Source organism: Orycteropus afer, unplaced genomic scaffold (assembly GCF_000298275.1).
Source record: "Orycteropus afer afer isolate SDZICR_OR568_19922 unplaced genomic scaffold, OryAfe1.0 scaffold00049, whole genome shotgun sequence".
NCBI classification, from domain to species: domain Eukaryota; kingdom Metazoa; phylum Chordata; class Mammalia; order Tubulidentata; family Orycteropodidae; genus Orycteropus; species Orycteropus afer.
The window spans coordinates 7,950,501-7,967,958 of record NW_006921636.1 but is presented as its reverse complement, the minus strand read 5'-3'; the positions used below and the strand labels follow the sequence as shown (position 1 = coordinate 7,967,958).

The window sequence follows — 17,458 nt, the reverse complement described above, 5'->3', positions numbered from 1 at the left end:
TATTCCAATGTAACGTTACATACACAAACAGGCAGTGGACTGAATTTGGTTTAGGACTTCTTCATATATTTGGGATGAACCTGCTGTCGGCTGTATATTGCAATGATCTTCCTGTCTGTGATTCCGATTTTACTCTCTTTGCAATATTTTTGATGAACACAATTCTTAATTTTAACACATTCCAATTTATCTATTTTTCCTTTATAATTATATTTTTTATCCTATTTAAGGGAGCTCTGGTGGCATAGTTCCGAAGGCATTTGACTGCTAACCAGAAGGCTGGTGGTTCAAAACCCACAAGCCACTCCTCCAAAGGAAGACTGGACAATCTATTTCAGTAGAAATACTGCCTCAGAAACCCAAGGAGGCATCGGCAGTGAGTTTGGTTTTTTGGTTGATCCTATTTAAGAAATTTTTGCTGACTCTAAGAACATAAAAATACTCTCCTATGTTTTCTTCTAGAAGCTTTACTGCTTTATCTCTCACATTTAAACCCTACAGTCCATCTGAGGTTGATTTTTGTGTACGGTACCTACCTCACAGTAGGTAACAAGACTCATTTTTTCCTTTAGATGCTGAAATGGCCAAGTACTGTTTCTTGAGCTGCATTGTGCCTTTGCTGAAATTCAAATGATTGCTTATATGTGAGTAGGCCTACCTCCATTTTATGCCATTAATCAATCTGCTTGCTCTTACACCAATACCATACTGCCTTACTGTGGCTTAACAGTAAGCCTTGGTATCTAATAATAAAAGTCCTCTGTACTTCTTAATTATCTTAGTGATTTCTGTCTCTCTGCATTTCCATATAAATTCTACAATCCGCTTATCTCAGTCTCTATCTCTTTGTCTCTCTCCCTCTCTCTCTTTCTTTCTCTCCCCCCGCCTCTCTCTCACACACACACACATACACACACACACACACAACCCCTGGACTTTCAATTAGAACTGCATTGAGCTTCTGACAAGAGAATGGAAGAGATTTGCTGATGAAGGGAATATGGGGGTGAAGGCAAGTCAGAAACAAGGATGACCGCAATTTTGGTCTGAGCTCCTGGGTAAATGGTGATTATTTACTGAAAATGGAGAAAACTAGGAGAGAAAAAGGTCTGGAGCAGGAGTTGTGATGAGACCTGTTTCAGGAATAATTTGAGTGTGGCTGTGAGAAACACCCAAGTGAAAACACCTACCTATAATTCTTCCATTTCACATACTATATACCGCATAATCTGAAAGCACTTTATATGTATTCTCTTAATCTTTAAAAAAAGGAGCCCTGGTGGCACAGTGGTTAAAGTGCTCATCTGCAAACCGAAAGGTCAAGGGTTCGACCCCACCAGCCACTCTGCAGCAGAAAGACGTGGCAGTCTGCTTCCATAAAGCTTACAGCCTCAGAAATCCTATGGGGGCAGTTTGACTCTGTCCTACAGGGTCACTCTGAATTGGAATTGACTTGAGGGCAGCGGGTTTGGTTTAACCTATAAAAACACTCCTGTGAGATGGGGCCTACTTTTACCCCCATTTGACAGATAAGAAAACAGAGTCACATAGAGATCAAGGTCACACAGCTTCTAAGATGGTCAGTAGGCCATAGATATACCAGACTGTACTCTCTGGCCTCAGTTTCCCCTTCTGTATAACAGGAGACTAAACTCAATGCCATCAAGTCAATTTGATTCACAGCGACCCCTTCTTGGGTTTCCAAGGCGGTATCTCTACAGAAGTAGGTTGCCCAATCTTCCTCCCAAGGAGTGGCTGGTGGGTTTGAACCACCAGCCTTCTGGTTGGTAGTCAAATGCCTTAGGCACTAAAATCCTCTCAACTTGTGACATTCTGAACTAAACCAGAAACACTCTGAGTCAGAGACCTCCTCTGACCTACGTCCTGGACAGGGCCCTGAGGGAACTAGGCAGAGACAAAAGCACAGTCAGCAGACACCTAGCAGCTTAGGGCATTTCCTGTGGCCACATCAGAGTCAAGCCTGGAGTTCCATCCATCATTGCCCAGTCCCTAGACCTCCTGGAGCCCAGCCCTCTGGCTCCCTGTCCAGAGGCAGGAATGCCAGCGGCCTGCCAGGGTCTCTCCAGAGACAGATACGCTCTTCTCTTCCCATCAGCCTGGCTCGTTCCAAAACAGGGGCAGGGGGTGACCTTAAAGGAGCCGTGGCTGCCACAGGGAAGGCCCTAAAAGGCCCACAGGGGATCCGCCTACTCCACCTTGATAGGTAGATCTGCCCCAACAGGGTAAGCCAAAGGCTGAGCAAACTCGGCCAGAAGTTGGCAGCAGTCACAGAGGCCTGAAGGGACATTCTGTTTTCCCAACTCCAGTGTTCTGGGAAAAGTGCCTCCCTCTGACAGCCCAGGGCGGGGCAGCAGGGAAGAGCCGGGGGTGGATGCTGGCAGCAGGCTCAGAACCACCAGAGAGGGATTCTCAGGATGGTCCCAGAGAGAACAGGGAGGAAGCAAGGAGGAAGAAGAAGGCGTTGACGGGGGGACAGGAGGACATGAGACAGACACAGGCAGACAGGAGAGGGTGGAATGAAGCATCAAATGGGGAATAAGAAGCTGAGCCAGATGCAAAGTGGCAAAAGAGGGAGACCAGGCCCTTTAACAAGAAGGAAGCCCCAGAATAAGAAGGAAGGGCAAAGAGGAAGGGCCTGTGCGTAAACCACCCACTACGTGCCAGGGGCTGTTCCCATGCCACTGCACTGAGTAAGGATCAGATGCATATAAGTAAGGCAACAAGAGTAACAGCAGCTACCCTTCCTTTGTGCACTTATTATGCATTAAATATGTAACTTATTTAAATGTGTTACATGTTGAATCTTCACAGTAGCCCTATGAGGTAGACATGATAGTTAGTCCTATTTCACTGATGAGGATCCTGAGTCACAGAGGCAAAGTCACAGAGCTATGCAAGTGGCTGAACAGGGATTCAATCAAAAGGACCCAGATCATAACAAAACACGGCTGTAAAAAGGATTTGATCTTCCTAATTTTACGGATGAGAAAACGAGGCTCAGAGGGACCCGGCTGAAGGAGGGAAAGAATGGGAGCCCAACACATGAGCATGGAACATCCACCCTTCATCCTGGGTATCCTCACCACAACCTTAGGAGGCCAGGAAAAACAGACAAGGAAAACAAGGCTCAGGGGCATGGCCAGGCCACAAAAGCAATTCAGGAGCAATGCTGGAAGCAGAGGTTGGACCTCAGCCTTTGGCTCTAGCTTTTGCTAGATAAAGGAGTAAAGGCGGCCCTGGAAAGTCACCATTTCACCCCTAAGACAAAGTAACAGGAAGGAGAACTCAAGAAGAGCTATTTGGGTCAATTGAGACCAACCTGTTGAGTAAGAAAACTGAAAGGCAAGAATCTGTCCGTCCACAGATCTACCCACTCACTCACCACCCACCCACCCAACCACTGATTCGTGCCCCTAATCCTCCAACCATCTACTCACCGCTCCATTTCCTAACTTTCCCTCTATCCAACCATTCATCTACCCATCCACTCCTACATCCAATGACCCAAACTTGCACACCTAAGTTTCAGCACCTCGACAACTATCAACCAACCAACCATCCATCCATCAACACACCCATCTAATGAGCCATCTCTCCGCCAACTCCTAAACTTCTTCACCTACCTATGCTCCCAGTTATATGACCATGCAACCAGCCATCCATGTTCTCATTCTCTCAACAAACCAAACATGAAAGCCTCCAGTCCACTATCCATCCAAACACGCCCTGCCAATTCACCAGGCCTTCATTCCTCCAACTACCCAAACATCCATACATTCCCCCAACTTTCCATTCATCCTTCCACCTGGTCATCTTCCAAACTGCCAACCACTCAACCACTTACTCATCCATCCACCTCTCTCTCTTTCCTTCCCTCCCTTCATCTACCATCCATTCATCTCCCAAACTCCCAACCTTTTATCCATCCTCCTCCCATTTACCCACCCATCCCACCATTCGCACTTCCAATCACACACACATATCTGCACTAATCTTCTACCTATCCATTCACCAAGTAAACAGTTCTTAAGACTCTACAGAGTGCAAGAAGGTGTAGTGTAAGACACAAAGAGGAGAAAATACTCTCCCTCAAAAAAGTTTCATGGCTAGAAGAGCCCCCAAGCTCCCTACCCTCGGATCCTTGAATCACAGGATGTTGATATCACTAAGAACCTCAAACCTTCCATGAGCATCTAGACTTACACAGTAGCCACGCGCCACATGTGGCTACCGAGCACTCGAAATGTGGCTAGTCCAAATTGATATGTGCCTTAAGTATAAAATCTTAGCAGATTTTAAAGACTTAGTACAATTTAAAAAAAATGTAAAATATCTCATATTTTTCTAATTGACTCCATGTTGAAATGATAATACTTTGGGGCTTATTGGGTTATTTTGGCTATATCGGGTTAAATAAAACATATTATTTAAAGTCATTTCACCTGCTTCTTTTCACATGTTTTAATGCAGCTGCTAGAACATTTAAAATGCTGTATGTGGCTCGTATTGTACTTCCGCTGAACAGCACTGATCCAGAACAAACCCCTCAACTTACAGAAGAGAAAAGAGAGGCCCAGAGGGGGAAGTGACAAGCCCCAGGTGACAATGAAAGAAAGTGGCAAGGGGAGCCCCGATCCCAGCCTCCTGGTCCATCTGGGCAGCCCCACCCCCGGGATCCCAGCAACTCACCTGGATTTCCGCTTACAGTAGACCAGGAGGTTGTCAAACAGGAAGAAGGCTCTCTCCTGGATGTTGCCCGCAGAGATTTTCAGCAAAGTCCCTTGCAGGAGGAGCTGGGTGCAGATGTCCGTGAGGTTAGAGCCCTGAGGGGGTGAGAAGGGGCACAGGAGGAGAGCTGGTAAACCCAGGAATGCACCTTCCTTCCCCAGAGGCATCCCCCCTTCACCCTCGAAAATCTAAATGCACCTCTGTGGGCAAATCTGTCAGCCAACAGAAAACCAATACAATTTGACCAATGGCTTCCAACTGGTGAATATGCCAGGAATGTGGCCATTTTGTGATGGAAGGAACTTGGGGTTCAGGCAGGTAAATTGACTTGCCCAGCTCTCAAAGCTACCAGCAGGCCCTGGTGAACATCTGGTCTTTGTTCTGGTTTTGGGTTGGCTTGTTTTACCTATCCCTTCCCTCTTATTTACTTGTATCTTGGTTTGTCTTTGTTTGGCAAACTTCCGTAGTGATACTGCCTTGGAAGCCCAAGGAGGGGTCACTATGAGTTGAAACCAACTCGTTGGCAGTGATTTTGGTTTGGTTTTTTAGTTTGGTTTGTCTTTGTATCTCCTGCACAAGAATGCCACTTCCCTAAGGACAGATCTTTTATCAAGCACTTGCCACTGTATTCCCAGAATCTGCAACACTCACTGGCACACAGTAGGTGCTCAATAAATGCTTATTGAGTGGGTGAGTGATGCAACACAAGTACTCATTGGGCAAGGACTCAGAAGCTATATCTAACTATGGATGGGAGTGAGATGGCACAGTTCCCTAACCTCACCCACACAATGAGGCTAAGAGGCCAGGCAGGCAGGGGGTGGTGGCTACGATACCAAATGTGCATGATGTAATGTACTGAGGTTCAGGGCGCTGTGGTCAGAGAAGGCAACAGGGAGGAGTAGGGTGGACCTCAGAAGATGCCAAGATAAAGATCAGGAAGGGAATGCATCAGGGTTGCATCCTTTCACCACACTTGTTCAATCTGTATGCTGAGCAAATACTCTGAGAAGCTGGACTATATGAAGAAGAACACAGCATCAGGATTGGAGGAAGACTCATCAACAACCTGCAGTATGCAGATGACACAATCAGGCTTGGTGAAAGTGAAGATGACTTGGAGCATTTACTGATGAAGATTAAAGACTACAGCCTTCAGTACGGATCACACTTCAACCTAAAGAAAATGAAAAACCTCACAACTGGACCAATAAGTAGCATCATGATAAATGGAGAAAAGACTGAAGTTGTCAAAGATTTCATATTACTTGGTTCCACAATCAACACCAATAGAAGCAGCAGTCAAGACATCAGACGTCATGTTGCACTGGGCAAATCTGCTGCAAAAGATCTCTTTAAAGTGCTGAAGAGCAAAGATGTCTCTTCGAACTAAGGTGCACCTAACCCAAGCCATGGTATTTTCAATCACCTCATATGCATGTGAAAGCTGCACAATGAATAAGTAAGAGCAAAGAAGAGTTGATGCTTCTGAGTTGTGTTGGTGAAGAATACTGACAGTACCGTGGACTCTGACAGAAGAAGGAACATATCTGTCCTGGAGGAAGTGCAGCCAGAATGCTCCTTGGAAGTGAGACTGGCCAGACTTCGTTTCACCTACTTTGGTCATGTTGTCAGAAGGGACCACTCCCTGGAGAAGGATTTCATGCTTGGTAAGGTGGAGGGTCAGTGAGAAAGGGGAAGGCCCTCAATGAGATATGGATTGACACAGTGGCTCCAACGATGGACTCCGATATAGCAAGGACTGTGAGGCTAGCACAGGACCATGAAGTGTTTGGTTCTGTTGTACACAGGGTCGCTATGAGTCAGACCCAACTCAGCGGCACCGAACAACAAGATAAAGAGGCCGAAGAGCCGTAAGGAGAAATGACGTTGTGGGACATGCTACAACACAGATAAACTGTGAAAATGTTATCTGAGCAAAGTCAGTCAGTCACAAAAGGACAGATACTGTATGATCCCAGTTACATGACATTTCTAAACTAAGTGAAGGTACAGAGACCACAGTTTACTCATGGTCACTAGGGGTGAGAGGGAAGAGAAGAGGGAGTCATTGCTTAGGGGGCACTGAGCTTCTGCTAAAGGGGAGGGGAAATCTGGCAACAGATACAGGTGCTGCCTGCACATCAGAAGTAATGTAATCAAGGTCAAAATTATTTTTTAATTTGGGGAAAAAAAATATAAAAGGCTGAAGATCAGGATTAGGGAAGGTCCCAGCTGGAAGGGGATCTTCAGGGGCCGGGGACCACAGGGAACTGGCTAGAGCTCTGAGAGGACCAGGCAGAGCCAGGGAGACCCAAAATGCCAAGAGAGAAGAGGTTGGAAAGAGCTGAGACAGCCCCCCAGCTGTCCACCAATCCTCTTCCTCTGCAGGAGAAGTTCCACCTGGCCCTTGACTGCCCATTCAGACTACACTTCCCAGCCTCCCTTGGATCAGGTGAGGTCACATGACTAAATTATCACCTGCTGGCCCACTTCCACATCTACTTCCTTGAAAGCAAATTGCTTCCCCTCGTCTTCCTCTTTCCTTCTCTTTACAGGCTGATTGGAAGACAGCCACGGGGTGGTGGGCTACATCCTCACAGATGGTGGAGGAGGAGAGGGGAAGAAGCTGGGTGCTGATGGAGCACAGCCTCCCCCACCCATGGCCCGCACTGCCCACCTCTGCACTGCTACTGACAAATAGACTTTCATCTCATGCCGCCAGCTGCCAGAGAGTTGATTTCGACTCATGGCGACCCCAAGTATGTCAGAGTAGAACTGTGCTTCTTAGGGTTTGCAGTGGCTGATCTTTCCCAGAAGCAGACAGCCAGGCCTTTCTTCCGACGTGCCTCTCTGGGTAGACTTGAACCTCCAACGACTGGTTAGCAGCTAAGTGCATTAACCCTTTGCACCACCAGGGACTCCTCATCTCATGTAGGATCTCTTCCTTGCAGCAGTCAAATACATACTTTAACTAACACATCAAGGTAAGGATGGAGGCCATCAATGGCAGGCATTTCCATTTTGGCCCAGGGAAAACGGTGTTTTCGGGGAGGGTCATTTGGCAGCCTGAAGATTACAGTGAAGGAGGGGTACAGGCACGGTGTGCACTTAGAAATGAACTCAAGAAAATGAGAGGGAGAACTGTTTGCAAGAATCTCCTTCCCCAAACACTCAAGATCCAGAAGCAGTAAGATGCTCATACCCCATGAGTGAGGGCATTCATCACAGCAGGGTTCACAACAGAGAGCACTCCAAGTGACTATAGTAACTGCTTCAAAAACGAACAGTACAACCACTGAAAATGGTGACGGAAATCTGCATGTACTGACGTGAAAAATACACCCTGGGCTGGGAAACTGTAGGTATAGATGCTCCCTGTCTTTCAAGAATTTTCTAAAATTGGTATTTGTACACATGCATAGAGAAAATTTTCAAGGGTATAAAATGTAATGGCATTAGAATGATTGGTAAGTTACCAGTAACTAAAAAAAAATAATGAATCTGTTCTCACTTTCGGGAAAACATACACACACAAAGTTCATATACACCAGTGAGCTTTGCTGACTCTGTTTTTGCTGAGATGCAAAAAGGGAACTAATGAGGAAATCAGACTGTCTGCTTCCCGTCCGTCGAGACCTTTCTCGCTGCCACTGGCGCTGGTCTGTTCCATGCTCACAGCCCAGCTGGGCACAGCACACCATTCATCCCAACAGTGCCCTCCAGGGTTCACTCAGGGTCCTAGGAAACCAGCCTCCTGATGGCCAACAGCTGTGCAGCCCAGGGCTGGAGCCATTAACAGCAATCCCTGTGCCCAGCTTGGCCAGGGGCCCACACGGGCACGCACACGTGCACGCCACAGGCACATCTCTGAGTCCCACAGCACAGCGGCCCAGCTAGGTAACAAGCCAAGCAGCTGGGTGGCCATGTGGCACCCAAAGTATATCAGAACATGTAGAAAATCAAGAGGTTTGGCTAACAGAGTCCCCAGGCTGCTGCCCAGGGTGAGCTCAGGCTTCCGTGATAACCTGGACTCCCAGTGTCCTCGCAAACAGGGCCGATGAGGCATGTGCCTCAGGCTGAAGAGCAGTCCAAGATGAGCCCTCCTGCAGGCCACAGCCTCCTCCCGCCTCATTCACTCCACCCACCAGCCCTTCCGGACTCTAAAGGGGGTTTAGCAGCTTCTCCATCAGTCTGTGATACTGTGGTGGCTTGCATGTCGCCACAAGGTATGTTGTATACTTCAAATACCAGCAGGGTCCCCTGGTGGACAGATTTCATCAGAGCTTCCAGACTAAGGCAGATGAGGAAGAAAGGCCTGGTGCTCTAATGTCAAAAATTAGCCAATGAAAATCCTTTGGGTCCCAAGAGAACACTGTCTAATAGAGGAGCCCCCTAGGTTAGAAGGCACTCAAAATACACAGTGACCAAAACAATGGACTCAGGCACACCAACCACCATGAGGACGGGCTGGGACCAAGCAGTGTTCCGTCTGTTGTACACAGGGTCACCGTGAGTCAGAGCCAAGTCGACATAACTAACAACAAAACGTGTCTGAACTGGTGCCTGACCAATTACAGCCCCCTGGGCCCCAAGGTCCCAAGGGCCCCGAAGTCACAAAGGTCTTAGGGGACTGTGGGGCAGAGAGGAAGCAGGTTCAACCTAGGATGATGCCTCTCTGGCCTCAGCCAATAACGACCCAGCAAACTGTGTCTGAAATGCCAAGCCCAGTACAGGGCAATGCCTCTGTCCACCCAGCCCTGCTGAGAAGCCTAGCCAGCCCCTCAGGCTCAAGATTCTTCTAATCTAAGATTAGATTCTTCTAAACCAAGTCGAGGGTGATTGTAAGAATCAGATACACAGGGAAGATGTCTGCCAAGACCCCATTCCAGATAACATAGGCTCGCTAAAGCCGAAGTAACTAGTATTTAGGGAAGATGACAAAAGTTGCATGCAATGGGTTTAATACATGCTGAGTACTATTCTAAGGATCTTGTACAAACTCCTTCAAGCCCTCATTTCACAGATGAGCAAACTGAGGCAAAGAGCAGTAAAGGGCCTTGCCCAGAGTCACGCAGCTAGTCAGCTAGCAAGCTGGGATTAGAACCTGCTCCCCTAACCACTAACCTCTGTCCTGGCTGCCTCTCAGGAGACAGCCTGAACAGTGTTCTATACAATTGTCAGTCTAAAGCAAGGGTCTTCCAAAGGGGAGAGCCCACATTCCTCAGGGAGCACAAGGAGATGGATCCCAGGGAACGTGGAAGGAATATGAAAACTTCTCTTTCGGGTCCTTTTCAATGATTTCATGTTTGTGCTCTCCTGTTTCTTTCTTTCCACGTGTCTGTGAGCAGTTGATCGTCTCTTGAATCAGGCCACCTAGAGCCAGCAAGAGTAACGTGCTGTTTCTTTCTGGTTAAGAACATCCCTTTTCTTTTTATTCCTGCAAACTTCACACAGAAGCCCATGGGGCTTGGATCTGTGATGTCCCTCTGCAGGAGAGTCAGGCCACACTGGAGATGAGCTCTCACCAAAGCTACATGGGGATTCTTCCATCTGAAAAAAAATGAGAAAGTAATCCTACCAACTCAGAGCTCCTCCGGATGCTGACTGTGCATCTGCTCTGAGCCAGGCACTGTTCTGAGTGCTCCGTGTACGTCAACCCCAACCCCACAAAGTGGGGACTGCCATTATCCAGACTTTTCAGATGGGGAAACTCCGTACAGGGGGCTGACTTGTTCGCTCCCTTCCAAGGTATTGTGGCATGTTGCCATTTCCTTGTGCTAGTGAATAGGATCTGTGGATTAATTTATCTGGTTTGAACTGTACCAGTCCTCATGGCAAAAAAAAGGGGGAGGGGCAAGTGACTTACATAGGATCTTCCAAAGAAACCATGGATCAGAGATCAAACTGATCAAAAGCCCAAGCAAACAGCAAGGACGTAGCCCAGAGAAGATGCCTGTTGCCTGAGTATAAGCCCCTTGTCAGCCACATTCCAAGGCAGAGAAGACAACCAGCCAATCAGATCGGGCAAGAGGTCAAAGAAAATCCTTCAGCATCTTCAAGAAGGGTTGTGCAATAGGGATTTGCAACCACCACCATTCGCTGTAAACTACACCCTAAGCCATACTGTCTGCTTCCTGAGGTTCTAACTACTGAGAGCATGGAGCCACTATAATTAGCTTCACTTTTAAACATTCTCTTTTTCTAGCTAGAACATATGATCTTCTCAAGTCACCTTGAGGATCAAACTGTATTTACAAACCTTTCTACTGCATGGAAAGCCATCTTCCATAAACATTGGTATTCCACAACTTGCTTCTCCTCAAAATAACACCAGGAGAGAAACTCACATATGTGATTAGATCAACAGGGGGAAATGAGGTCAAGAGAGCAGGACAGACTTGCCTGAGGCAAACCAAATCCCGGGCCTCAGTGTCCTAAGCTGTAAAATGGAGGTGATAATACTTCCTTGTATTGGAAGTGGTGTGATGGTTAAGGCATCTGGCTGCTAATCAAAAGGTTGGTGGTTCAAACCCACCAGATGCTCATGGAAGAAAGATGGGGCAGTCTGCTTCTGGAAAGATTTTCAGCCTTGGAGACCCAATCAGGGTTGCTGTGAGACAGAATTGACTTGACAGCAGTGGGTCAGGTTTGGCTTTGGAAGTAGGTAATAGTATGTAATAGGGGCTCAATCACTGTAGCTGTCCGTACTCCAGGATGCTTCATTTCCCACTCCACTCAGAAACGATGACCAAAATAAGGATCGTGGAGTTCTCAAACTACAGATGTTCAGGGTCTAAAAGGGCCTGAAAGACCCTTAGTTCACTTCTTAAGCCCTTAACAGGAGCCATCAAGAAATCACTTCTGCTGGGTTTGCCAAGGAGTTTGCTCAACACCCTCCCCCAGGAGCTCACATTGAGAAACTTCTTTTCCAGCTGAGTGTCAGGAAATGCTCTGTCTGCCAGAAGAACTGCTCTACTTCCTCCTTTTGGACAATGAATGCTAGGCAATGTATGTGTATTGCTCTCTTCACCTTGGCTGCCAGGAAGCTCAGAGCCTAAACAGACAGATGCTTAAATGAGTCAACTCCATTTCCTCTCAAGGTTGGCACGTTTGCCGAAAGTGACCCAGTTCTGGCTCATGACACAGAAGGGGAAGTCTCCCTGGGGCTTCGGGAAAGATATTCCTCTATGTGAGGACAGTGCCCTCTCACTGCTGCAGTCCACCTGCCTCCTGCTTTTAAACACACAATGCCTGGAGTTGCTGTCATCTTGGAGTCAGGCAGGGAAGGCCAAAAAGATCACACAAAGACCCTCATGAGGCTGGGATGACAGTCCTCAGAGAACACATCCTAATGAGCATAGCTGCGTTTCATGCAACTTTCAGCTGCAGGAAACAGAAAGCAAGCTACATACTTTAAGCAGAAGAGACTGAGGGGCTTATTCGACCACTGAAGGGGCTAGAGGAGCCAGGACTCCAGCCTGGGGCTCCCAGAAAACTGACTCACTGCACAGCTGGCCCACCAGGTGAGCCACCACCTCTGCCACATTGAGAAAAGGAGAATCAAACTGTCACCTGTCAGAGCCAGTACTCCCGGAAAGCACACCCAGGCCGGATCCAGGCCTATGCCTGCCAGACACACATCAGCAAAACAAAAAAAAAGAAACCCCCTACCCTGCCCTCCCTGTTGCTCCACATCCAGGAGAGTAGAACCTGGCATGACCTCTGCTAACGCTACCACAGAAAGCCAGGAGTGGCCACAGCTGGGCTTTGCTGCACAAACCGCAGAGAGGGAGCCTCCACCCTACTCCCACCTTACAAACTGCAAGCAACTGCATCACAATTTGGCCAAACTCCAATTCAGACCCTAAGTGTGGGCTGTAAAATACAAGGGTGTCCGGGGAACACAGCTCTTGGCTCTCCCCTGGGCAGGGCAGGAAGGCCCAGTGGAAGGAGGCCAGGACACATGCCAACCACCAATAAACAATGTCTACCTCCTCCCTGAATACAGACCACCCTTCTCTCCGCAGATTAACCGTCAACCTGGCTGTGACACTGAGTCACAGTTCAGATTTCCAGAGAGACAGGACAAAAGTAGAAATCCCAAACATAGCAAGTGTCTTGAAGGCCCAGAAAATCCAAAGGGTTGTGAGGCCGATGACTCAGGGTCTCTCCTCATTGTTCTTCATCTCCCTCCCATTCCAGCTGTATCTACTGCAATATTTACTTTTCATTTATTCAGATTTTTCTACCTCATTCTACCGGTTCATAGGAAACCTTTCAAAATCTGAGGAAGAGGTGGGGTTCAAACAAATAAGTTACGTCTGTAAGAGAGAGAAGAGTTCAAGCTTCTCATCCCTCCCCTGACAACGATGATACTCACCATTTACTGAGCACATACTACATACCAGGCATACAAGAGGGAAGTGAAGTTTAGAGAAGTTAAAGCTTTTGTCCAAAGTTACCCCACAAGGCATTCAACTCCTGGCATGGGCACGTAACCACTACCTTTAATCTTGGGGACAAAAGCTCACAGGCCTGTGTGTACCAGGCAGGTAAGGCATCATGTGACGGAGCCTAAGTGGGAAGACAATAGGAAGTAGTGGGGACTGAGGAGAACTAGGAGCGCCAGCAATTGCTGCTGTGAAAATGAGGGCCCAGTGTTACCAATTTTCTTTAGAAGCTTAAAATTAGAATTTCTACACAGACTTAATTAGAAACTGACTTGAAAGTATTTCCTTATAAACACTGTGTAGGCCAAACAATGTATGCTGCAGGCTGCTAGCCTTGTATCCACAGCCACGTTCCTTTGGGGCCCCTGGGAGGCAACACTCCCCACCACTGCTCCGCACGTACACACCTCCCAGCCCTCGATGTGGGACTGCAGCTGCTCCAGGGCCTCCAGCTTCTCCATCTGCCGTTTGGTCTCATTGATGTTGGAGCACACAGTCTTCATGGCCTGCAGGGCACTCTGGACCGCAGGGTGGTCTGGGTGCTTGCCGGGGGTCCTCTTGGCCAGCTCCTGGTGTGGGGGCAGGAATGAGAGAAGTCAGCCCAGTAGGAACCAAACACGGTCACCAGGTCACCCAGCCTGGAGCCAAGTCACAGCTCTGCTACACACAAGCTGTGTAGCCTGGCACTGGAAAACACTGCTCATTCATTCATTCATTCAACAAATGTCTGCTGAACACCTCCTCCACACAGGACTGTTTCAGGCTCTAGGGACTGTGAACAAGACAGACAAAAATTCTTCACCTCATGAATATTACATTCAGGGAAGGGGATGAGACAAAATAAAGTCCAGTATATAATACCAAGGAGCTCTGGTAGCATAGTGCCTAAGGCACTTGACTGCTAACCTCGGAAGGCAGGTTGGGCAATCTACTTCCATAATGATACTGCCTCGGCAACCCAAGGAGGGGTCGCTACGTGTCGGGTCCAACTCGACAGCACATAACAACAACAACGATTTAATACCAGGTCAAACCCAAACCAAAACTAAACCAAACCCACTGCCATCAAGTTGGTTCTGATTCACAGCAACCATACAGGACAGAGCAGAACTGCCCCACAGGGTTTCTAAGGTTGTCGATCTGTTCAGAAACAGACTGCTACCTCTTTCTCCTGCAGAGTGTCTGGTGCATTGGAACCACCAGCCTTTCGGTTAGCAGCCACAAGCTGAACCACTGAGCCACCGGGGTTCAAATACCAAGTCAGATGGTGACAAATGCTATGAAGACAAATGAATCAGACTGAGGAGGTAGGAGGCCTTGAGAAGGGAGGAGTTATTTCAAAAAGAGGTCAGGGAAGGCCTCTCTGAGAAGGTGGCATTTGAGCAGAGACCTGAATAACGCAAAAATCTGTGGAGGGAATAGCAAATGCAAAGGGGGGCGGGGGTCATGTAATGTATAGCAGGAGCTGCTAGGAGGTCGTGTGGCTGGAGCAATGTAAATGAGAAAGCAAAAGTCAATCAGAGAAGCAACCCCAGCCTCAGTTTTCTCATCTGTAAATTGGGCATTTAAAAAAAAAAAAAAAAAACACTCCACTTCACAGGGATCTAGGAGGGGGAGTGTCAAGTGGTCACCACTCCCCCACCACCTGTAACTCTACCTCCACCCTCACCACAGGCACAGGCTAGGATATTATAAAGGTGGTTGTTGTTGTTGTTATTTGCCGTCGAGTCGCCCCCGACTCATAGCGACCCCTCCTTGGGTTTCCAAGGCAGTATCACTACGGAAGTAGGATTGCCCAACCTTCCTTCCGAGGAGTGGCTGGTGGGTTTGAACCGCCAGCCTTCTGGTTAGCAGTCAAGTGCTTTAGCCACTATGCTACCAGAGCTCCAAACCAAAAACTCAGTGCCATCAAATCGATTATGACTCATAGCGATACCATTGGATTTCCAAGGCTGTAAGTCTTCACAGGAGTAGATTGCCTCATCTTCCTCCAGGAGCAGCTGGTGGGTTTGAACTGCTGACCTTCTGATTAGCAGCCAAATGCCTTACCCACTATGCCACCAGAGCTCCATTTATAAAGGTTAGTTTAGGCCAGTCTTAATCAAAGGATTTGACCCACAGAGCAAGTGGGTTGAGAGGACCCAAGAAGAAGGGATTCACTCAGCCTCCAGACAGCAGGGAAGATTTCCAGGGCAAATCACCCAACTGCCAGCCTGCCAGCCTCTCGTCCAGGACCGTGCCAGCAGAGATAAGTGTCCGTATCATCTGACCCAGACACACGCCTAACGGACCCAGCCCCTCCCTAACGCCCCCATCTCCCTCCAATGCCACAGAGTCAAAGATAAGGTCTCTGCAGATACCACGCTCCCATGAGGTGGTTACGAGCACAGAGCAGTGTGGCTAGAGGGCTGGCTCTGCCCCTCAGAGCTGGGTGACCTCGGACCAGTCACCCCTCCACTCTGAACCTCCATTTCATCATCTGAACACCAGATAATGGAAGTGGTGGTGATGGCTGCCAATGTCTCACAATCCTTGACTCCGTGCTTCTGAGGTAGGTTCTACCACCTGTTTCACAGGTGGGGGAGCGAGGCCCAGCTAGATCACCCAAGGTCTCAGAGAAGCAGGGGGTCCGTCTGGTTCAGCTCTCGGTATGTGAGGAGTAAGTGAGACACTGCAGGTAAAGTACCTGGTGCATGGTAAACGGTCCCTACATGCTGGCAGCCATCAGTCTTGGTCTTGGAGAACACCACATGTGAACTGTGACTGTGAGCAGCCAATGTATCATGCTAAGATGTTCTGCAGAAAAGCCCAAAACCAAAAACCCGCTGCCACTGAGTTCATTCCGACTCAAAGTGACCCTACAGAATAGAGTAGAACTGCCCCACAGGGATTCCAGGGCAGATTGCCACATCTTTCTCCCACGGAATGGCTAGTAGGACCAAACCACTGACTTTATGGTTAGCACCCAAGTGCTTCACGACTGCGCCACCAGGGCTCCTTCCCCGCAGAAACCCAGCTCCAGCACTTGGCCCTTCTATTCACGTCAATTCTGCCCTGTCTGAGCAGACCACTCTGTTCCAAAGAGCAGGTCCTAACGACCCCAAGGCCCAGGCGCTCTGCAGCATCAGGACCCTGGAGGCTTACTGACCTCCCACTGTGTGCCCAGCAACGTGCCACAGGGGAAACAGGGGCAGAAGAAGATGGGGCCCTGCTCTCTGGAGGGGAAGAACACTCCCACATAGGTGAGGAGGACCACAGAATGGCCCCATGTGGTGAAAACACTCATGAGTCATCAGGGAAGGGGAAGGACAGTGTGCTCCAGAGCAACCCGGAAGGGCTCCAAGGAGGAAGTGAGATGAGCAGGCAGGACGCTGAGGGGAGAGCTCTGTGAGGGGAAGTCTTTCCACTCAGTCTTCATTCAGCAAACAGCGACTGAGCAGCGAGTCTGTGGCCTGAGCCCTGGGGAGTAGGAGAGAGTAAGAGACCCTGCTAGGGAGGACAGTCTAGAAGGGAACAGTCGACAAGTAAGAGACTATCACCACTTCCACAACAACACAACGCTAAGAGTTAGTGAATGCTGACTCTCTGTCAAACTCATTTAATCTTCACACCAACCCTGTGAGGTAGGTATTGTGACTGTTCCCAACTGACAGGTGTGAAAACTGAGGTGCAGAGAGGTCGGGTTGCGAAATGCGGGTGCCTTCCAAGCTAATGGGAGCTGAGTGGCACTACCAGAGGCTGAACATCCAAAGGAGAGCAGTAAGGAGGCTCCTACTCAAATCAGCACTGAACATACTGTCTTGACAAGTTAGGAAAAAGTCAGGGTCAAAGGAGACAGACTATGGTGTTGAAAGTCCACATTCAAGGGGAAACATGACATAAAGCTACAGGGCTCAGCCCAGAGAAGAGCCGGTGTGGGAGGAACCCAAGAGCTGCCCGCTAAGCATCCTGGGAGGAATGCCCACCTACAAAGCAGCCCATTGGATCTGGAAGACCCCGAAGCCCGCATGTGGACCAATGCCAGAGGCGGATGTCTGTCTCCAACAGAAGCCTTCCCACCTGTGCGTGGGCTGCTCAATCAAGGGACTGAGTTCCCATCACTGTCTCAATAACATGTTCTGGAGTCTTCTTTAAGAATAAACTCAAAAAAACCAAACTCGAGAGAGTTCCGGCAAGATGGCGGACTAGGCAGAAGGACTGCACAGACCCTCTTCAACAAAGACAAGGGAAACCAATTGACACAGACACAGAAGATA

General features: G+C 48.5%; 1 protein-coding gene across 1 annotated transcript in view; it reads right to left on the bottom strand.

Moving 5' to 3' along the window:
- The window catches only part of PREX1 (phosphatidylinositol-3,4,5-trisphosphate dependent Rac exchange factor 1), a 254,992-nt gene that overhangs the window by 87,565 nt on the left and 149,969 nt on the right, over positions 1 to 17,458 (bottom strand). Inside the window, exons 6-7 of the mRNA XM_007938333.2 lie at positions 13,610 to 13,771; positions 4,711 to 4,844 (exon numbers count right to left, since the gene is read on the bottom strand). Of these exons, the coding sequence (XP_007936524.1) occupies positions 4,711 to 4,844; positions 13,610 to 13,771 (296 nt within the window). The remainder of the gene's footprint in view (positions 1 to 4,710; positions 4,845 to 13,609; positions 13,772 to 17,458) is intronic.